Source organism: Ruditapes philippinarum, unplaced genomic scaffold (assembly GCF_026571515.1).
Source record: "Ruditapes philippinarum isolate M1 unplaced genomic scaffold, ASM2657151v2 ctg11921_1_1_1_1, whole genome shotgun sequence".
In the NCBI taxonomy this organism is placed as follows: Eukaryota; Metazoa; Mollusca; class Bivalvia; order Venerida; family Veneridae; genus Ruditapes; species Ruditapes philippinarum.
Window position 1 is genome coordinate 3,588 of NW_026858041.1, and position 24,758 is coordinate 28,345.

Sequence of the window (24,758 nt, forward strand, 5' to 3'; positions counted from 1 at the left end):
TGTGGAGAGGTTAAAATTACATGTATTGTAAAGTCTTAGTTTGAGAAAAAAATTGAAACTATCGTTGTAAAGAAGATCTTTCTGTACAGAGAGCCGCTTTGCAGAGGTCGGACTTTAAATCATTAAGCTGAAATATATATAGACAAACAAATGCAGATAAATGGACATATTTTAAACAAGGCGGGCTGAATTTAGTAGTAAGTTATATCGAATACCAAAATATAAAAGATACGGGTTTTATAACAGATTCGAAGTTTGACGGAAAGAACCGGAAAGTTCCGACTGTACAATCTGATAATAATATATTCGCGAAAAAAGCATTTAATTTGAATTAGTTTGCAGTAACTTAATTAAAATTAAAAATTAAAAAAAAGAGTATACGGTCGTTTCCACTATTCCTAGCCTGCTTATGGTGACAGATTCTTTTCATGCAGGCATATCAATGACGCCTGATTATGATCTGCCATTAGTTAGTTCTAATTTGGAAAATGTCCCCAAAAATATACCTAGTTTTGTCGCGATTGAAAGAAAGACAAGTCCTATTTAAGATATTAAGCGTGGTAAAAGTTATATTTGCTTGTAACAGAGCCGCCCCACCCAAACAAAACAAGACATTACTGAAGCACTACAGCAATAATTACAAAACAATTGATTTTCATATTAGACTTTAACTTTCAATATATGCTGTCTCGCCTTTCGCCGGCCGCATCTACGATATTTTCAAGTGTTGCAACCTGCAACAGATTACCATATTTGTTTGAATTTGAATCACAGCTGCATTTTATAGGGCTAAGCTCTTGATCAGTATGTGTGCTTATAAATAAACTCAATTTCAGTGAAGTCAAACAAAGCCATAACAGCAAAACAAAGAACAGACATTGCACTATGTTTGACATCGACAAGTTGAGAGGAAACATTTAATCTTTTAAATCCGTTTTCTTACCTTAAATTCTATTTTTGGACAACAGTAATATACAGCAGCTTTTTGTGCTATAATAAATAATTTTTCCATTTTTGAACGACAAATTTGAGATTGAATATAATAATTATAGATTGCTATAAAAGTATGACAGAATATCAATATCTAGCCTTACTCATTGCAAATAAGCTGAAAGTCTTGATTGAAGGGAAAACACTTTTAATGTTTCAAAAAGCGCTAATTGTTTTGCGCGAAAATGATTTTAATACTTTTTCAGAACCCTTATAAGTTCAAATTAATGAATTTGATAGTTTAAATTAACACACCGCTTACAATGGTGAATTTTATTCATGTTATTTTTAGTACACTGATCTTGATGCGGTTGGTTGTTCAATACCAATTTTGTTTTTGCAAATCCTTCCATTGAAGGTCAGATACTTCAGAAAAGCCTTTCTATACCGTAGACTGTTGAAGGCATACAAGAACGGGTTTACTGCAGACTTCATCCAAAGTAACCAGTTGAAAAATTCATACAAACTTGTATTAACACAATCCCCACAAAATGATATCACCATGGTAGTGATGGAATACGGAGCCCAGAACAATAAGAATGCGACCACTAAGCTGGCCAAAAACTTAGCTGCCCTATCATGACTGTTTTTACGCGAGTTCGATACACTTCTTTGCACTATTTCGGTTGTATTCTTTCGTTTTTCATATGAGTCGTCGTTTTTTCTTTGGTTTTGCTTCACATCTTTACAGTTACTATGCGGGTTATTAACAACACCTTCCTTCGGTTCAAAACCGGGAGAATATTGTTTGATTTTACAAGTTTTCAGGGAGTCTTCTTTGGATTTGTCTTGGTCCGAGCAACTCCCAGGATTTGTATCTAACGTTTGAATAACAACCTGATAAGTTTGGGCCGGTTTCACTTTCATACGTCTCCGTATCTTGAGATACAGTATCGAATTTAGTAGCGTGAGACCAAAGAACGGCAATACAAACTCAACAATAGATGTCGCTGTGGTGAAAATCTGATCATAAGCGAATTCTGCATCGCAGTCCTTCTCTTCAACTGTTGAATAACCAACCCAATGATTCCAGCCGATTATCGCTGGTCCGTACACGAGAAACGAAACAAGCCACGATATAGATATTTGTACAAGTGCAACTGTCTTTGTTACCCTTTGAGTATATGCTGGTCCCATACTTACCATGAGCAATCTATCCAGGCTTAGAATGAGCATCAATAGAATTGATTCGAAACAAAGCGTAAAGTCCAACACTAACCACACCTTGCAGAAGGCATATCCAAAGGGCCACGTGAATTCCATCAACGTGTACACTGCATAAAAAGTCATGCTGGAACAGCATAGCATTAGGTCAGTGAACGCTAAATTGACGATAAAGAAATCATAAACCGTTGCGGACTGTCGGTTTTTGAAGAATGCGACTAAAGTTAAAACGTTGCCACTTATGCCAATGATAATAAGGAGCGATAATCCCAACCCTGATGGAATCTGCACGGCAGAGGTCATAGGGATGATGCTCTCATCGTAGTCGTCATAGTCCTCTGTCGTCATGGTAATCGTCAACTAAAATCTAATAAATTAATGGTATTATTTTATGCAATGGAAGAAAGAAAGAAAAAAGTAAAAAAGACAGAAAGTATGAAATGAATGAATGAATGGATGGATGGATGGATGGATGTATGTATGAATGAATGAAGGAAGGAAGGAAGGAAGGAAGGAAGGAAAATATATTTTCCTAAAATAAGTAAATAAATAAGTATTAAAATAAATGAAGGAAAGAACAATCAATCAATCAATCAATCAATAAAAGTATTAGTCTATCGATGTGCTTAGTCAAAAACTAAACAAATAAAATGATGATAAAAGAAAAATAAAAAAAAAATAATTCATTAAAAAAAAAAAAAAAGCAAAAAAGCAAAAAAAAAAAACCCTTGTCTAGTGTATAGCACCATCTAGAAATCTCGAAATCTGATAAAATCATAGATAAAAAATATTTTTGTTAATAACACCTATTTAGATATATATTTTTCAAAACCTTTTACTGTAGCAGACAAGTTTCAAAGTAAATAATTATGTTTAAAAAAAAAAAATAATAATAAAAGCAAAAAAAAACAAAACAACAACAAAAAAACCCACACAGACTAAATCTAAAAACTAAAAAACTAAAACTTCGGTCTTATATAGCATCAAATCTATTAAGATGTTTTAAAAAAATTTCCACTTACCTCAGAATATTTGATTATTAGATCAAAACCACACGTAATTATGTTTTCAGTTAAAATTCCATGTCTGCAATACTGTTTGAAATTCTAGGGAAATATCATAATCAAACATAGATAACTTTAATTAAAAACCCTATAGAGGTCACGTGTTCAAATCAGCGTGTATCGAATTACAATATTAGTGTACAAACACTTCTCAAATCTCAATAACATTCGTGGAATTACACTTCTAACATTGGAAACAGTCCATTAAAAGATACTCTAGTGTGATAGAAACGTTTTAAGCACATTCGGTTTAAAACCACCTTGATACCTTTAATGACGTTTTTGCTTGGCAGGTTTATTTATGATGTTGTTATGTTATCTTCAAAAATATGAATGAGAGGAGTTTTAGTAAAAAACCCAAACAACTGGCCCCTGGGTAATCCCGTTTATTTGCCCGCAATACGTAGTCACCCTCCTTATACCTTACATAATTTGTATGTATCTACAAAATATTCTCTATAAATTCTCTATTCATTATTAATAAAATATTCTATATCAATTATTAATAATTAAGTTATTGTTATACTATTATGTTTTACAATAAAGGCATTTAACAAGAATCGGAAAACATACTCAGTTTTCTAAGACATTCTTTTTTACTCCCCCGTGCACCGAACAAAAAAGTTTTTCCATCTTTAATAATAAGTCACTGATTCCGGAGACCGTAATAATTAAAATAGCACTGAGATACATTTCGGGCTATATTTTACAGTTGTCGCAAACATAGAAATATCTGGTTGTTGTTTATACTTAATAATGTTTCATAATGTAGCGTAGCATATCATCCAAAACATAGCATATATAAAATAACATACATTAATATTATAGCATATCATTTTATATAATATTGTTTTTACAGTCCATTTATAACGGAGCGTAACGTTAAGTAACTTAACGTTACGTACCGTTACTATATGTAACATAACATACATAATGTAACGGATTTGAATATTTGCATTACATATTTTATTACTTAGCGAAGTTTCATACAAATTGCTATCGCCTTTGCATGTCCTGTAAACACACAATTAATTAATTATATTTTTTCTAGAATTACTTTTTTTACACTATACCAACACTGAGTGTGCCGATTCCTTTTGACTCATAATGTATAGTGGTTTTCAACCCCATATAATATAACATACCGTAACGTATAACATAACATGACGTAACTTACTAAAATACCTGCACATAACAGCACTTTACACAGCGTAATTTCACATAAAATGCACAAAACCGTGATATCAGTGCAAAATGCAACACATGTGCATGAAATATTTTTCTTCCTATGATTCCGAGATCATTTCTGGCCGCTTTTTTAATTTGTACAATATTTCACATTTAAAGACTTGTTTCTCAATTTAGACAAATTCAGTTTTATTTATATTTAGTTATGAAAAGGGGAAATAACTATTGTTAGCCTTGTGCATCTTACTGTAGTGTTAACCTCCCCTGTATTATCTGGTAATGACAATATATATTTGTGATTAAAGTATAATGAACCTTAACCTTAACCAAGTTAAATGTATCAAATGCACTTGTCCATGTTTCAATCTGGACTAAACCATTTATTATTTTTAGGGAACTTTATAATAGAAAATAGTGCAGACCCACATTTATGTGTTACTTTGTAATTGTTCTTGATATAACGCAATGAAAAGTTCTAAGTGTGTACAGAGACTTTATATGAAAATAGGACTATGGTACTTTGAATAAATCAAGTGCAACCTATTGCCATTTCTACGGCAATGCACGGCCGCGCACGGCCACACACAACACATGATGTTTCATTTCTGAAGGAAAATGATAATGTTGTATGCGCCTTAATCTAAAATGTGCGTGTATAAAATATACTGTAATATTGTTGAATTATTACAATAGAAAAATGAAGAACTAATCAATTTAAATAAAAAAGTTGCCCAAGGATCGAATTCAATCATTACCTAGTTAACCTTTGAAATCTCCAGCTGGATTAATTTAAACTGAGAGGTATTGTTTTGAAATTAAGACGTAAGGGGGAAGGAAATAAGGAAGGTTTTTTTCATTCGTAGCTTTATGACAAAGATAGTAATATCATAGATGATTATTACAGTTCAAATCGATCGGATTGAAATCAAAACAATACATGTACATGAATAATCAAGTATAATTATAAAATATAACTTCATAACAATTGCAAATCCTTTTGGGGGAATATCATAAGAATTACATTTCTTATAACATAAATATCAAAACAAATACATTCTTTTCTAAATTTAATTATACTAATAGTTACATTTCTGTTTGTATAAATATCATAACACTTACACTTTTATTTTGATTTATATACATGTACATGTATTTAGAAGTTTATATATTTTGAAAAAGATAACAATTAATTTTCAATTACATAAATATAACAGTCACAATTCTTTGGATAAATACATTTTTATGGGACTAAATATCATACCAATTACATTTCTAATTTAAAATAAATATCATAAAAATATATTTTTATTTGATAAAATGTCATAGCAATTATTTGAATAAATATCACAACAAGTACATTTTCAATTGCATAAATATGATAAAAATGACATTTTATTTGAACAAATATCATAAAAAATACATTTTTGTTGGAATAAATATTACAATAGTTGCATTTTTTTTGGTTAAAATGTCATAGCAATTACAATTTTATTTGGATAAATATCATAACAATCACATTCATTTATTAAATATCATAATAATTACATTTCTATTTAAAAAATATCATAACAAAGCCAATAATTTTCATTTCATAATAATTACATTTTTTAAACCAACATCATAACACTTACAATTCTGTTTGTATAATTTCCATGACTATAACAATGCTATTAATAAAAATAAACTAAATAAAATATTAATGAATATACGTTTATAAAGGTACTCATTTCTCTTGAAATTAATGACTAAAATTTAATTCTTATTCAAATCTTAGAAACTATGAGGCAATGAATAAGAACACAAATGTCAACAATAAGACTAGTTTTTTTTAGTTTATTTCTGCTCTCGATGAACTCAACTTTACTCATAAACATATCGCCAAAAGATATTAAAATATATGCTTAAATTTTTGTTTTAAAAACTATTGTTAATGAAACAACGTAGCTGTTGCTACAAACCAACAAACAACAAACTTCTTAAAATATAAGTTTATATATTTAAAGCATGCAGTGTAACCCCTGCAGAACGAGTCTCCTCTAAGATTTAGAAGCATCTAATATCTATGTCTCCCATAGGGTATTGCTCTGAAGAAGTTTTACTGTATAATTCAACGAGAAAAGGTCTAATTTGGCAAGATGGAGCTATCAATATTATACGATAAATGTCCGTTCAATGCAATGAGCCGGAATCAATCCTTCTATAACAACTTCCTCAAACTTGCGAGCAAAATTTTGTGCGCGGTCATCTTCTATTTCTTCATATAAAATATCTGGATCAGTAAGGTTTGTGTATATGACGCTGGTCGGCATCATATTTGTGTTTATCACAGCAATCTTTCGAGATCCCGGTGAATAATTATATCCCTTCTTAGCAAAGTCGATGGCGGCTTCCCGTGAGGCGGATGTAGATATATATTGGGACTGAGAGTAAGATCCATTATCAACATGTTCCTCTATCGTTTTATTTGCATTTGGATTCTTTGGACGGATGCCAAGGGAAATATTTTCGTTGTCCCTCAATACACGGAAAAGCCGCTCGTATGGTGCACTTGAGGACATGGTTTACCTGTAATTGACCAAAAAGATCATTTTAATAGCATTAGTCATATCAAAATCTTAACTCCACTTTCTATAAAGATAAATACATGCATCCTTATTGTTTGAATTTAAAAGAAGAAGAAGAAGATGGATGGTGATGGTGATGGTGATGATGAAAAAAAGAAAAAGAATATTTCAATAATTATGATCAAGAACATGTTTACGTATGTTAAGTTACAAAGTCATTCCATGTTACAATTCTTCGGGAATCAGCCAAAAAGTTCTTTTGCAAAATAAAAATAAAACAAAAACAAACAACAACAAAAAAACCCCCAAAAAAACAACAAAAGCAACAACAACTAAAACATAAAAATCAACAAACGAAAAAACAAACAAAAAACAACAACAACAACAAAACCCAGCTTTTTTATGGTTAAACATTTATAAAAAGATCAAATTACCCTTAAAATTTAATTTTGCAACTTGATTCTTTCGACTTTGTAATCTTAAACGTTTCATTCTTAGAATGTCTTTTGACTGTCAGTCTAGCTATTTTATTCTCTTTTAACTGCAATATTCCATCTGTACTCGTTTGACTGTAATAGTTGAAATGTGTGTTCTTTTGAATATAATCTTAGATGCACTTACATTCCTAAATTATATACGGAAAATTCATTCAACCATCTGACCAGTAATGGTGTTGCAATTCGAAAGTATTCCTTTTTTGCAATAAAATATACATATTTCAGTGCATCGAATGAATAACCCTGTCCTGACACCATGATAAACAACGAAGATAATGAGCCGAGTACTTTTAAGTAAATGATAAAAAACTTTTGAAAAATGAAACTGATAAAATTTCTAACGCAAAATGGCATTTTTTACTAAATATATCTTAATACATTTCAAGACATTGTCAATGCTACCTCACTTCATTTATCATAATCAAAATAGTTATTTATGATGTACAAAATATTTTATACCTTTTTACACAATCCAATGTTAATATCATCTGGTGTATAGTTTGTCAGTGAATGCGGTGAAACGCAGTACGTATTTATCTATTTATAGACATTACGAACATAATCTATATATAGACATCAGAACTAAAAACGGAAATCCCAGTTTTTCATTTATAAATAGAATAAGATATTAACATATTTTAAATTTTCTTTTATCACATACTCGTGCCGATATAAATGGTATGAAACGGCCGTGCATATATTTTGACGTGTACAAACGTAGTGTAAAGACGCACTTTAAGATCCTATTACTCCTTTTTATGGTTTTATAACATAAATATGATGCTCAAATGAAGATTTATCAATAATGTAATTTCCCGAAAGCTTTATTTGTAAAGATATTACCGAATTTACATTTCATGTAAATAAAGGGAGGTAATAAAAATATTTCTTTAAAGTTTAAGCCAAAATTTTCAGTAAGAAATGAATGCATATTTTTAAACGATTACTAAAAATGCGTATAAACATTTGCAGTACATATTTTACATATTCTTTTGTGTTTGAAAAATGTTTGAGAAGCATAAATATATACATATATTATATTTCACGCAAGTGTCGTTAGAACCTTAATTACAACATTTAGGATTTTTAAACGTTAGCGTTACTCTATTTGGGCTTATAATGGAAAATGATTCTTTAGCACTTTCACAAGTAGTCTTTGATTTTATGTATACCTGTAATTGATTATTCTAACACTGTATTTTGTCAAAAACTGTCCAAAGTGATACAAATTGCGACAAATTTCTTCTCCAACAAGTACGTACAAATCAGCGTAAAGCTTGAGGGTAAATAGAGACAGATGATAAATATGTTTATCTATTTACGCGCCAGTCAACTGGAGATAATGTTAGTTTTCAAATATTTAAGCTGATTAAAAGACTTTTTTCCTTCGTTTTACATTATCGAAGATTTCACTCTCATTTTCTGTTTACATCTGATAATTACTTTCAATCCGTATTAAATCCCAAGTTACTATGACTAATAGCCGATGATACCATTATCGTTCTTTACAAAGAGCAAGCACTTAAGTTATGGTTTTAAAGTATGTTAAATGCTTATCACCTGAATAAACCCCAACTAAATCAAGTACATGAGCCGGACTGTCCATAATCAATAAATAAATTGCCTTTATTTGTTACATAATTTTTACGGGTGTATGAACATCGTTGCAGGAGGTTTCGTCGTATCCAATTATTCGCAAATAATTTACCTATGTTCGATGCAGGAGGTCAGTATTAAAGTGACAAAACTTTGTTGGATTTTGAAATTTCAATATAGCTTGTAATAATTATCAATTTTTCATATTTCTTCTACGCATATGCATGTACTTGTATGAATGCTTGTCTGATTTTTTCCGCCGATGTTAACAGATTTTGGTGACATGTGGGTCGTCGGTCCATCCAATCGACTTCTATGTATAAAAAAGTTGTAATTACTATTGTCTCCGATAGTGACCGATTACTCGATTACTTATCTCACATCGTTGAGGACAGGTAACCATTAGACTCAATCTAAGAGATTTATTTTCACGCAGAAATTCCTCCTCCCCTCGGGGATCGAACGAGAGACCCCCGGATGACTTATCCTATGCTTTCCCTGTTGGGATAAACGGGCGGACTTGAAGGAATGCGGAGTTTGCCCTTCATCTGAAGTCGTGACCAGTTTCCTTTATATGTTTTCGTTTAGTTGAATATGAGCAACTGTTTAAAGTCAATTTTATATAAATGCAAAAGATGCAATATCATTCTAGAATATATAAATCATAAGTTTGACTACAATTAGACATCATGCATTTATTCTGTAAATTGCAACCTTTATCTGTTTGTATGAGAATAAAATGTCATCTTTTCTAACATTTTCCTTGGTTGACACTTGAAGCATACATTTGAATTTTACTTTATGTAAAGCACCTCTTTTATCTAACATGAACTGTACAATTTAATAATTTGAAATCCGGTTTATAATGTGCTTTAAATTATGAATGCCCTTGATTCATTTCCTATTATTTCCTTTAGTAGTAATAGTTATACACTGTAGTATATAAAACGAGTTAGTAACGAGGATATATACACAGGCTGGGGCGACATCGAGAAATGTTTCTGTTAAAACAATGACCATTTTACAGCAACATCCCAAGATGTCGCCCCAGCTAGTGTTTACCCCCGTTACTAACGAGTTTCATTTTATATATAATAAATGTACTGTTTAATTCATACATTTTGGTAACAGACACTAGTAAAACAAGAGCCACCGCCGGGCGGGGGCAACGCTCGACTTTTTACTTTCTCAAAAAGCAAACAAAGAAATGTTTGAACAAAATCTTAACGTTTCCTTTTTATAAATTAATTGGTCTGTCTTGTCACATTAGTTTTGTCTATATATTTCGTATATATAAATATACTAATTGAGTCTGTCTGGTTATTTTTAAGGGTTATCCTTGAAGATTATTATGTTCAAGTTTGAAGACAATCCATTCAAAAATAACAAAGTTACAGCCAATTATAGCCCAAAAAATGAAAATTTCAATAATTTGACCTTCAAAGTCAAGGTCATTTATGAGGAAGGTCAAGGTCTGTCTGGTTATTTTTAAGGGATATCCTTGACCATTATTATTGTCAAGTTTGAAGACAATCCATTCAAAAATAACAAAGACAATAACATCATGAACAAGGAAAATTTGGACTTTTAACCTTGAAGGTCAACGTCATATATTGATGAAGGTCAATGTTAGTGTGGTCTACTAAAAGGTCTTTTCCCAAGGGTTGTTGTGGCCAAGTATGACGACAATACACCAAGAAATAAAAAAGTTATGATCCAGGTACAAGTTTGCGAACGGCAACGGCAACGGCAACGGCAAAGGCAACGGCAACGGCAACGCCGCCGCGACTATAGCAATACCTCTACTTTCTTGTTTTCAAAAAAAAGTCGAGCTAAAAATGAGCACTTCTGTCCCGTATGCCCTTTCGCTTTTGTTTCATATGAAACCCTCAGTTGAAATGAACCAATAGCAGCTTATACAACCCTTGTAAACGGTTACCATGTTGATTCAAGATTTAAGGGCATTTTTCGGTGGAAATAATTCATTCAGCAGATGTACCTTTAACTTTTAGCAGTTGTGTATGAATCGGTGAAAAAACTGTACTGTTATATAACAGTACAGTTTGTAAATGCTCATTGGAATTGTACTGTGTATATTGGGTAAGTATGAACAAAGAAAAAGTTCCAAACCATGCGATAAAATTGGTTATAAAAACGCTTCATACGTGTTTTGCCTTGTGCAATAACCCGTTTTTGGTATCCTACTGGGCTCATTGTCAATGATATTATGTTATTTGTTGTTTTTAGGGGATGTGTTTATTGAATATTACCCTTCAATTTTGATATGTTTTCATCTTGCTTTCCAAAATTACCATAAATCAACAAGAGCACCGTTACTCTGTTTACGCTCGTCTGTTAAGGGGATCAGCTCTCAGTAGCCAATTTTTATCAATGTACAAGTAAATAAGTAGACAAAAAACCTCTCTTAATACTGTTTCCAGATAAAATTCTATTCTAAATATGTCTGCAATACTGTTTGTAGATATGTGGCAATATCATTATCAAACTAAGATAACTTAGATAAGCCTCGGGTTCAAATAAACAAGTATTGAATAACGATATTAGTGTACAAAAACACTTTTAAAACATCAATGCATGGCATCACCTTTTCATCATTGGGTACAGTCCATAGTAAATATACTCTAGTGCGTATAGAAATGCGTATGTAAACCTACCGGTATAAATCTTCTTTGATACATTAAATGACATTTTTGGTTTGAAATGTTCATTATATTAATATTAAGTTATGTTATCTTCAAAAACATAAGGCGTTTCAAATGATTAGCATTTAACATTGTGATTGACCAACAGTTGATACTAGAAAGTACTAAGTTGTCAGGATAAAATAAAAATCTGGCTGAGATATAAAACGATTGCCCACTCTTTTAATAAATTGAATGCTTCAGGTTGAACAGGGTAACATATATCAGATTACTAATTTCTCATTCAATATTAATTACTTTGTTAAAGAACTTGATTTTGTTCAAAACTTAATTTTGTGTGTACTTTAAGTTAGTGAGTTTGTTCCATCAAATCCAAGAGAGTCAAAAAAGGTCATCCAACTATCAGATGTTGAGGTAAATCAAATGCAAGTTTCAATAAAAGTTAGGCATTCCAAAACCGATCAGTTAAGTCAGGGTACTAGATTAATCATCCCACATTCTGGACAGGGAACAACAGTTAACTCTACTCTTTTGCAGTATCTTGCAGTTAGACCTAATATTTCTTGTCAGTTTCTCTGTCATTTTGATGGAACAAACCTTACTTCATACCAATTTAACTTTGTTATGAGGAAAGTTCTTGAATTCAGTAACTATAACATCAAATATTATTAATCACACTCTTTTCGTATAGGTTCTGCAACTGATTTATATTTACAAGGTTTTTTCAGAGGAGCAAATTAAAAACCTTGGAAGATTGAAAGTTCAGCAAATCAGTATTATATTCGTATTTAGTTACATGTATTTAGTTTTACACGATGCTGAGATCTTTTTCCAATTTGCAGGTCCATTACAAGTGTATATAGTTGGCTCGTCAATAATAAAATATGCTGAGCAACATGCAAAGAATACTGTTGGTCAACACCTGGGCTTAAACAGGAATAAAAGTTTTCTAAATTGGAAAGGTGTTTCTTCTTTGAAAAAAATATGAAAAACAAGATCAACAAGGAAAGGCGGCGTTCAATGAACGCAACCCCCATATGACCCAGCAACAAGAACCAATGGCAAGGAGCCCATGCACTATCAGCCATTGAAGAACTTGTTCAACATAATAGCCCAGACATAATTGTCATTCATTGTGGAGGTAACAATGTCGGTTCAACTCCATTAGGTCAACTAATGTTTTCACTAAGATCACTACTGAATGAGCTTTTTCAAAAATATTCATTTGCTCTTATAGTATTTTCACAAATTTTACCAAGATTAGAATGGCGTTATGAACGCAATCACAACTCTTTAGAACTAGCTCGTAAACGCATCAATAATTCCATTTCGACAAAAATAGTTAAAAAAGGTGGAGCTTTGATTAAGTATCCAGAAATAGTTGAAGAATCACCGGCCTTGTTTCGCAGCGACCAAGTCCATTTGTCGAGTTTGGGCAATGACATTTTTCTAAACACTTTGCAAGGGGCACTATATAAGTTTTGTCATAATAATGATGTTGTTTCTTTTCCTGACGTCTCTGAGGTTGGTCCATGGCTTGCTATGTAATTCCCCTTTGCCCGTACGCTTTGTGGCGGTGGACTTCTGCCGAAGTCCATTTGGCAGAATACGGGCATGGTTTATTTAGAGACAGATATTTTATTAAGGAGGCTGCCCGTTGATAGTGAAATTTGGCGCCTCACTGTTGTTTAATGTTTAGCAAAATGTTTGCTATCACCAGACTGTCCTGCATATTTGGGCAAGGACCTTTTTATATTTCATGATGCAGTATCTGATCACCAGGCTGTTTTCATGTTTTTTTTTCAGTTGATACACTTTGTTTTGTTGTTTTTGTAGGCTACCAGTTGTGCCTCATTGTATTTGATTTCATATGAAACATATATTTCAAGCAGCCATGGACATAAATTGCCAATACAATACAAAATAAATTTATAGAAATGATAACACCTTTTTGTTTTCATCAATAATTTATTTTGCCCCAACCTGTTGTGCTGATAAAAGGAACTATTGCAAAATGTAAAATTATTTTGACTTTCACCTTTTTACTCACTATATACCATTGAATGGACATAATGTCACTTTAGAGGAACTCCTCTGAGGTCTGAAGGTATAAAACATAACATTTGGAAATCTTACGAATATCAAGTGAAAAGTGAAGCACTTAAGATGGAAAATCCTGGAAAATATAATAAGGAAATATATACTCGATTAAAATCTTTTAATCAATTTTATATGCGATTACTAGCAAGAAATTTGAGAGAAAAGTGTTGAAACGCTTTTCATGCTTTGGTTATTTTCTCACAATAAAAATGATTCTTCTGGTAAAATAGGATGAGGGAATGAGCACAAGTTATTAGATAAGACCTAAATCAATTGACACACAAATCTGGGGACAAATAATATCACCCCCGTCATGTCAAGAAACGTCTGTGTAAGAGTAAAAAAATCATATTAGATTGTATGCCAAGTTTGATTTAGTCTGTTCATGGGATACAATGAAAAGTGCAATATATTCTACACCCCCGTACCTGTTCACCTACCCTAACAGTTTTCCATCTTTAATAATAAAATAGTCAATGATTCCGAAGGAGGTCCTCGTAAAATAAACCAGCTACATGTTACAGCTGTCACAAACATAGAAACATTTGGTTATTGTTTATACTAACTGATGTTAAATAACGTGGCGTAGAATAACATCCATAATGAAGCGTAATTATATAAAATGACATACATCAAATAGCATAGCTTAATGTATATTATTGTTGTTTTTCCACTGTCCTTCTATAATGGAGAGTATCATGAAGTAACCTAACGCACGTAACATTAACATGCGTAACATAACATACATAATGTAACAGATAAAACATAACATACATGACATGAACCTTACTTTATCACATAAACCGCCGCGCGGGAGTTTAATAATGCCATTAAATAAAATGATATTACACTAGTGTAATAACACTTTGACGTGACGTCATTAATATTGCGGTATGATTATATAAACATAGCGTTAAAGCGCTGTTATAAAAATAAAAATGAAGATCTAAGCAATTTAAATTAAAAAGTTGCCCAAATATCGAAATCAAATATTACATAGTTTACCGTTGAAATCTGCGGTTAATTTAAAATGAGAGGTAAAGTTTTGAAATCAAGACGTAAGGGAAAATAAAGAGAGTTCAAAACAATACATGCACATGAATAATCAAGTATAATTAGAAATTGTAACTTCATAACAATTGCAATTCTTTTTGGGAGAATATTATATGAATTACATCAATACAATAACATTTTTTTTTGTTAAATTAAATTATACTTATCGTTACATTTCTGTATTTGTAAATATCATAACAGTAACACTTTTATTTTGATTTATAAACATGTATTTAGAATTTCATATATTTTTGAAAAAAGATAACAATTATTTTTCAATTGAATAAATATAACAGTCACAATTCTTTGGATAAATACAATTTTATGGGACTAAATTTCATACAAATTACATTTTTAATTAATATGTGTCATAATAAATACATTTTTATTTGACAAAATGTCATAGAAATTATTTGAACACACAAGTAAAATTTCAATTGCATAAATACTATAAAATGACATTTTTATTTGAATACATATCTTAACAAGTACATTTTTGTTGGAATAAATATCACAACAGTTACATTTTAACTTTATTTGAAAAATGTCATAGCAATTACATTTTTATCAAATATCATAAGAATTTCATTTCTTTTTAAATACATATCATTACAATTACATACAACTTTAATTTAACACTTTTAATTCTGTTTATCTTATTTTTCATGACAGTAACAATGCTATTAACATTAATAACATATATAAATAATCATTAAAAAAAGTACTCATTTCTTTTGAAATGAATGACTAATATGTATTAATTCTAATTCAAATCTAAAAAACTACGAGGCAACGAATAAGAACACAAATGTCAACAATAAGACTAGTTTTCTGAGTTTATTTTTTGCTCTCGATGAACTCCACTTTACTCATAAACAGAACGTCAAAATATATTTAAATATTCATGTTTGCTTAAATTTTTGAATTTTTGTTCTAAAAGCCCTTGCAAAAGAAACAAGGTAGCTGTAGCTACAAACCAGTAAACGACAGAATTCTTGAAATATCAGTTTATACATTAAAAGTATACAGTATAACCCCTGCAGAACGAGCCTCTTCAGAGCAATAAACTCTTTACAACAAAAGTAATATTCCTTTATAAAGCTATGAATTTCACAATAAATATAACTTCCGAGAGCAAAAACTCTAAGATTTAAAAGTATCTTATATCAATGTCTCCCAAAAGAATTGCTCTGAAGAAGGTTAACTGTATCATTCAACGAAAAAGGGTGTAATTTGGCAAGTTGGATCTATCAATATTATACGATAAATGTCCTTTCAATGCAATGAGCCGGAATACATCCTTCAATTACAACTTCCTCAAATTTGCGAGCAAAATTTTGTGCGCGGTCATCTTCTATCTCTTCATACAAAATATCTGGATCAGTAAGGTCTGTGTAAATGACGCTGGTTGGCATCTTTTTTGTGTTTATCACAGCAATTTTTCGAGATCCCGGGGAATAATTATATCCCTTCTTAGCAAAGTCGATGGCGGCTTCCCGTGAGGCGGATGTAGATATATATTGGGACTGAGAGTAAGATCCATTATCAACATGTTCCTCTATCGTTTTATTTGCATTTGGATTTTTTGGACGGATGCCACGGGAAATATCTTCGTTGTCCCTCAATACACGGAAAAGCCGCTCGTATGGTGCACTTGATGACATGGTTTACCTGTAATTGACCAAAAAGATTAGTAATATCAAAATTCTAAAACCTCACTTTCTATAAAGATATATACCTGCTTCCTTAATGTTAGAATGTGAAGAAGAAGAAGAAGAATAATAAGATGAAGAAGAAGAAAAAGAAGAAGAATATTTCAATAATTAAGATCAAGAACATGTTTACGTATGTTAAATTACAAAGTCATTCCATGCTACAATTCTTTCGGAAATCAGCCATAAGTTCTTTTACAAAATAAACAAACAACAGAAACAAAACAAAAGCAACAACTACAAAAAAACCCAGCTTTTTTATGGTTAATCATTTATAAAAAGATCACAACACCTTTAAAATTTAGTTTTGCAACTTGATTCTTTCGACTTTGTAATCTTAATCATTTCATTCTTAGAATGTCTTTTGATTGTCAGTCTAAATGTTTTGTTTTATGTTTCAACTGCATTATTCCATCTATACTTGTTTGACTGTAATAGTTGAAATGTGTGTTCCTTTAAACGTAATCTTAGATGCACTTACATTCCTAAATTATATACGGAAAATTCATTCAACCACCTGACCAGTAATGGTGTTGCAATTCGAAAGAATTCCTTTTTTGCAATAAAATATACATATTTCAGAGCATGGACAGGACTCCATGATAATGTGGCGGGTATTTTCAAATAAGAAATAAAAAAAACTTTTGAAAAATGAAACTGATAGAATTTTTTACGCAAAATGGCATTTTAAAACATCCTTTTTTACTAAATATCTCTTAATATATTTCAAGACATTGTCAATGCTACCTCACTTCATTTATCATAATCAAAAAAGTTATTAATGTTGTACAAAATATTTTATACCTTTTTACTCAATCCAATTTTAATATCACCTGGTGTATAGCTTGTCAGTGAATGCGGTGAAACGCAGTAAAATCTTATTAATATATAAATCTATTTATAGACATTACGAACATTATCTAATTATAGACATCAGAAGTAAAAACGGAAATCCCAGTTTTTTATTTATAAATAGAATGAAATATCAACAAACTTAAATGTTCCCGTGCCGATTTTATGAGTATTGAACGGCCGTGCATATATTTTGACGTGCAAAACAGTGTAAAGACGCGCTTAAAGATCATGTCACTCATTTTTTTATGGTTTTAATTCATAAATATGATGCTCAAATAAAGATTATATACCAGTAATGGTGTCGCAATTCAAAAGTATTCACTTTTTGCCAAACAATATACATATTTCAGTGTATCGAATGAAAACCCCTGTCCTGACATCATGAACAAAAAAAAACGAAGATAATGAGGCGGGTATTTTCAAATAAATGATAAAAAACTTTTGAAAAATGAAACTGATAGAATTTTAACGCAAAATGGCATTTTAAAACATCCTTTTTTACTAAATATATCTTAATATATTTCAAGACATTGTCAATGCTACCTCACTTCATTTATCATAATCAAAATAGTTATTTATGATGTACAAAATATTTTTATACCTTTTTACACAATCCAATTTTGATATCATCTGGTATTTAGTTTGTCAGTGAATGCGGTGAAACGCATTAAAATCTTATTAACGTATTAATCTATTTATAGACATTACGAACATATTCTATTTATAGACATCGGAACTAAAAACGGAAATCCCAGTTTTTCATTTATAAATAGAATAAGATATTAACATATTTTAAATTTTCTTTTATCACATACCCGTGCCGATTTTATGATTTGAATAAATGGTATGAAACGGCCGTGCATATATTTTGACGTGTACAAACATAGTGTAAAGACGCACTTAAAGATCCTGTTACTCTTTTTTATGGTTTAATATCATAAATATAATGCTCAATGAAGATTTATCAATAATGTAAGTTCCCGAAAGCTTTATTTGTAAAGAAATAACGAATTTACATTTCATTTAAATTAAGGGAGGTAATTAAAATATTTCTTTAGAGTTTAAAGTTTAAGCCAAAATTTTCAGTAAGAAATGAATGCATATATTTTAACGATTACTTATAATGCGTATAAACATTTGCAGTACATATTTTACATATTCTTTTGTGTTTGAAAATTGTTGAGAAACATAATGATATATACATATATTATATTTCACGCAAGTGTCGTTACAACCTTAATTACAACATTCAGGATTTTTAAACGTTAGCGTTACTCTATTTGGACTTATAATGGAACATGATTCCCAAGCACTTTTATAAGTTGTCTTTGATTTTATGTATACGTGTAATTATTATTCTAACACTGTATTTTGCCAAAAACTGTCCAAAGTAAAACAAATTGCGACAAATTTCTTCTCCAACAATACCGTACTAATCGGCGTAAAGCTTGAGGGTAAATAGAGACAGATAATAAATATGTTTATCTATTTACACATTATTGCACGCCGGTCAACTGGAGATAATGTTAGTTTTCAAATATTTAAGCTGATTGTTTACACAATACACAATCAAACAAAACGCGGGAAAAAAATGCACAAATATTTTTAAACCTTTTAAATACGATCCAATTTTAATATCACCTCGAGTGAATGTGCAGGAAAAGATTAACATAACCTATTTTTAGATATTACGACAATAATCTATTTATATACATCAGAACTAAAAACGGAAAACCCAGTTTTTCATTTATTAATAGAATAAGATATTAACATACAGCCAATCCTATTTAAAATGTTCCTTTATCACATATTCGTGCGGATTTTATGATTCATGTAAAAAGGTATTGAACCGCCGTGCCTATATTTTGACGTGTACAAACATAGTGTAAAGACGCGTTCAAACTTTAGCGTTACTCTATTGGGACGTCCTGATTTAATGTATACGTGTATTGGTTATTCTAACACTTCATTATGCCGAAAACTGTCCAAGGCAGTACAAATTGGGGCAAATTACCTTTCTAACCAGCTTAAGCTTGAGGGTAAATAGAGACAGATGATAAATATATTTATCTATTTACACATTACTGCTGACCGGTCAACTGGTGATAATTTTAGTTTTCAAAGATTAAACCTGATTATTTACACAAAAAACAAGCAAACAAAAAGCGATAAATATGAAGTTATCACTGAAAAAAGTCTTGTGAAGTCATAATATGACATAATCTTTACTCTTTAGCCTTTCATTGACGTGTCGGAGATAAGGGTGTATACACTGTGAATATAAAAATCGGCGTATTTACAGCTAGGATTTAGTAACGAATAAATATTTCCTCCGTAAGAGTTTTATAATGTTTAAATAATGGTTTAATACGAATTAAGATGCTTATCACAACCTGAAAAAAGTAGCATGAACTGAAATTTTAGGTGATAAAAGATGCAAAATGTAAACAAAGTAGTATTTTAAAAAATCACTAAAACTCCACTCATTACCGAAATGCAACAGAAGCAAGATATGGTTTAGAAAATTGAGCAATGAGTAATATTTGGAAATCATAACAGGACACCAATTAAAAAAAGAGACACATTACGCCTCAGAAATGAATTAATCCGTTCTTTCAGTCGCAACTTTTCGGCCCTTTCCAACAGTCTTTGGATAAGGACCTCGAACACAATAGTATGAATACTCAGAACGGATACGGTGTTTCGGTCTAACCTACGTTAAGAAAAAAAAACACATGTAAACAAAAAGCAATTTAATGCTGGGAGCTGTTAAAAACTCCCCCCCCCCCCGAAATAAATGTAGTCAAAGTCCACATAAAATGGACTAATTTCATAGATATAAAAGTAAACAGTACATTATTTATATACTTATCATTATTCTGTAAATTACAACCTTTATCTGTTTATATGAGAATAAACGTTTCTGTTAAAACAATGACATTTTTACAGCAACATCCCAAGATGTCGCCAAAGCTAGTGTTACTAACGAGTTTCATTTTATATATAATAAATGTACTGTTTAATTCATATTTTTTTGTAACAGACATTAGTAAAAAAATGTGCACTTCTGTCCCGTATGCCCTTTCGCTTTTTTTGTAAATGCTCACTGGAATTGTACAGAGTATATTGGGTAAGTATGAACAAAGAAAATGTTCCAAACCATGCGATAAAATTGGTTATAAAACGCTTCATCCGTGCTTTGATTCAAGATTTAAAAGCTTTTTTCGGTGGAAATAATTCATTCAGCAGATGAACCTTTAACTTTTAGCAGTTGTGTACATGCGAATAAATTCAATTCCATTAATTATCTTTGTTTATATTTATTCTTAGTATCAATATCATTCTCTTTTTGTTTATTATTTTTTCTTTGCTGCTCGGAATAATCTTTACCCCTGCCCAATTGAATCATCTGTGTAAAAAACTACATTGATATAAACAAGGATAAAAAACTTCATTACATTAGTTGAGTTTCCTTCCTATATGAATCAGTGAAAAAACTGTACTGTTATATATCAGTACTGAGTATATTGGGTAAGTATGAACAAAGAAACAGTTCCAAACCATGCGATAAAATTGGTTATAAAAAGCTTCATCTGTGCTTTGCCTTGAGCAGTAACCCGTTTTGGTATCCTTCTGGGCTAATTGTCAATGGTATTATGTTGCTTGTTGATTTTAGGGGATCTGTTCATTAAATATTACCCTTCAATTTTGATCTTTGTTTTCATATTGCTTTCCAAAATTACCATAAATCAACAAGAGCACCGTTACTCTGTTTACGCTCGTCTGTTAAGGGGATCAGCTCTCAGTAACCATTTTTTATCAATGTACAAGTAAATAAGTAGACAAAAAACCTCTCTTAATACTGTTTCCAGATAAAATTCTATTCTTAATATGTAATATGTCTGCAATACTGTTTGTAGATATGTGGCAATATCATTATCAAACTAAGATAACTTAGATAAACTAAGATAAGCCACGTGTTCAAATAAACAAGTATTGAATAACGATATTAGTGTACAAACACTTCTAAAACCTCAATGCATTGCATCACGCTTTCATCATTGGGTACAGTCCATATTAAATATACTCTAGTGCGTATAGAAATGCGTATATAAACCTACCGGTATCAATCTACTTTGATACATTAAATGACATTTTTTGCTTTGAAAGGTTCATTATATTAATATGTAGTTATGTTATCTGCAAAAATATGAGGAGTTTAAAATGATTAGCATTTAACATTGTGATCGACCAACAGTTGATACTAGAAAGTACTAAGTTGTCAGGATAAAATAAAAATATGGCTTAGATATAAAATGACTGACCACTCTTTTAATAAATTGAATGCTACAGGTAAGTTCCGATTGAATTTTAAAAAAAAAATTTCCTTGGGCTACAGAGAAATTTATCATTCCACTAAAGTAAATTAAAACAAATTAAAAGGAACTATTGCAAAATGTAAACTTATTTTGACTTTAACCTTTTTACTCACTATATACCATTGAATGGACATAATGTCTCTTAAGAAGAACTCCACTGAGGTCTGAAGGCATAAAACATAACATTTGGAAATCTTACGAATATCAAGAGAAGCACTTAAGAAGGAAACATCTGGAAAATATAATAAGGAAATATATACTCGATTAAAAAATTTTAATCAAATTTAAATGTGATTACTAGCCAGAAATTTGAGAGAAAAGTGTTGAAACGCTTTTCATGCTTGGGTTATTTTTTAACAATAAAAATGGTTCTTCTGGTAAAATAGGATGAGGGAAAAACAAGTTATTGGATAAATAACAAATCTGGGGACAAAGATTATCATCCCCGTCATGTCAAGAAACCTCTGTGTAAAACATCATATAATATTGTATGCCAAGTTTGATTTAGTCTGTTCATGGGATACAATGAAAAGTGCAATATATTTTACGCCGCCGTACCTGTTCACCGACCCAAACAGTTTTCCATCTTTAATAATAAAATAGTCAATGATTCCGTAGGACCGTAAAATAAACCAGCTACACGTTACAGCTGTCACAAACATAGAAACATTTGGTTATTGTTTATACTAACTGATGTTACATAACGTGGCGTAGAATAACATCCATTATGAAGCGTAATGATATAAAATGACATACATCAAATAGCATAGCTTAATGTATATTATTGTCGTTTTTTCCACTGTCCGTCCATAACGGAGCGTATCATGAAGTAACCTAACGCAACGTAACGTTAACATACGTAACATAACATACATAATGTAACAGATATAACATAACATACATAACATGTACCTTACTTTATCACATAAACCGCCGCGCGGGAGTGTAATAATGCCATTTAATAAAATGATATTACACTAGTGTAATAACACTTTGACGTGACGTCATTAATTTTGCGGTATGATAATATAAACATAGCGTTAAAGCGCTGTTATAAAAGTAAAAATGAAGATCTAAGCAATTTAAATTAAAAAGTTGCCCAAGGATCGAAATCAAATATTACTTTGTTTACCGTTGAAATCTGCGGCTGGATTAATTTAAAATGAGAGGTAAAGTTTTGAAATCAAGACGTAAGGGGAAATAAAGAGAGTTTATTTTTCATAGCTTTATGAGTAAGGTAGTAATATCAAAGATTATCATAACAGTTTAAATCGATCGAAATGAAATTCAAAACAATACATTCACATGAATAATCAAGTATAATTATAAAATGTAACTTCATAACAATTGCAATTCTTTTTGGGAGAATATTATATGAATTACATCAATACAATAACATTTTTTTGTTAAATTAAATTATACTAATCGTTACATTTCTCTATGTGTAAATATCATAACACTAACACTTTTATTTTGATTTATAAACATGTATTTAGAATTTCATATATTTGAAAAAAGATAACAATTATTTTTCAATTAAATAAATATAACAGTCACAATTCTTTGGATAAATACATTTTTATGGGACTAAATATCATACAAATTACATTTTTAATTAAAATAAGTGTCATAAAAAATACATTTCTATTTGACAAAATGTCATAGAAATTATTTGAACACACAAGTAAAATTTCAATTGCATAAATACTATAAAATGACATTTTTATTTGAATACATATCTTAACAAGTACATTTTTGTTGGAATAAATATCACAACAGTTACATTTTATTTTTATTTGAAAAATGTCATAGCAATGACATTTTTATCAAATATCATAAGTATTTCATTTCTATTTAAATACATATCGTTACAAAGCAGACAACTTTAATTTAACACTTTCAATTCTGTTTATTTTATTTTTCATGACAGTAACAATGCTTTTAACATTAATAACATATATAAATATTCATTTAAAAAAGTACTCATTTCTTTTGAAATGAATGACTAAAATGTATTAATTCTAATTCAAATCTAAGAAACTATGAGGCAACGAAAAAGAACACAACTGTCAACTGTAAGACTAGTTTTCTGAGTTTATTTTTTGCTTTCGATGAACTCAACTTTATTCATAAACAGAACGTCAAAATATATTTAAATATTCATGTTTGCTTAAATTTTTGAATTTTTGTTCTAAAAGCCCTTGCAAAAGAAACAAGGTAGCTGTAGCTACAAACCAGTAAACGACAGAATTCTTGAAATATCAGTTTATACATTAAAAGTATACAGTATAACCCCTGCAGAACGAGCCTCTTCAGAGCAATAACCTCTTTACAACAAAAGTAATATTCCTTTCAAAAGCTATGAATTTCACAATAAATATAACCTCCGAGAGCAAAAACACTAAGATTTAAAAGTATCTTATATCAATGTCTCCCATAGGATATTGCTCTGAAAACGTTTTACTGTATACTTCAACGAGAAAGGATGTAATTTGGCAAGATGCATTTATTAATATTATACGATAAATGTGCGTTCAATGCAATGAGCCGGAATCAATCCTTCTATAACAACTTCCTCAAACTTGCGAGCAAAATTTTGTGCGCGGTCATCTTCTATTTCTTCATATAAAATATCTGGATCAGTAAGGTCTGTGTATATGACGCTGGTTGGCATCTTTTTTGTGTTTATCACAGCAATTTTTCGAGATCCCGGGGAATAATTATATCCCTTCTTAGCAAAGTCGATGGCGGCTTCCCGTGAGGCGGATGTAGATATATATTGAGACTGAGAGTAAGATCCATTATCAACATGTTCCTCTATCGTTTTATTTGCATTTGGATTCTTTGGACAGATGCCAAGGGAAATATTTTCGTTGTCCCTCAATACACGGAAAAGCCGCTCGTATGGTGCACTTGAAGACATGGTTTACCTG

General features: G+C 30.7%; 4 protein-coding genes across 4 annotated transcripts; all 4 read right to left on the minus strand.

Moving 5' to 3' along the window:
• Window positions 1–1,278: 1,278 nt before the first annotated feature.
• Window positions 1,279–2,510, minus strand: LOC132751915 (histamine H3 receptor-like). Its single transcript, XM_060742127.1, has one exon. The coding sequence runs from the start codon at window positions 2,500–2,502 to the stop codon at window positions 1,279–1,281; it is 1,224 nt and encodes a 407-aa protein (XP_060598110.1). The 5' UTR covers window positions 2,503–2,510.
• A 2,998-nt stretch (window positions 2,511–5,508) lies between these two features.
• LOC132751916 (uncharacterized) lies at window positions 5,509–6,971 on the minus strand. Its single transcript, XM_060742128.1, has one exon. The coding sequence runs from the start codon at window positions 6,962–6,964 to the stop codon at window positions 6,557–6,559; it is 408 nt and encodes a 135-aa protein (XP_060598111.1). The 5' UTR covers window positions 6,965–6,971; the 3' UTR covers window positions 5,509–6,556.
• A 9,164-nt stretch (window positions 6,972–16,135) lies between these two features.
• On the minus strand, window positions 16,136–16,543 carry LOC132751918 (uncharacterized). Its single transcript, XM_060742130.1, has one exon. It carries the CDS (start codon window positions 16,541–16,543, stop codon window positions 16,136–16,138), a length of 408 nt encoding a protein of 135 aa, XP_060598113.1.
• A 7,797-nt stretch (window positions 16,544–24,340) lies between these two features.
• Window positions 24,341–24,748, minus strand: LOC132751919 (uncharacterized). The gene has a single exon (XM_060742131.1). The coding sequence runs from the start codon at window positions 24,746–24,748 to the stop codon at window positions 24,341–24,343; it is 408 nt and encodes a 135-aa protein (XP_060598114.1).
• Between the last annotated feature and the right edge of the window lie 10 nt (window positions 24,749–24,758).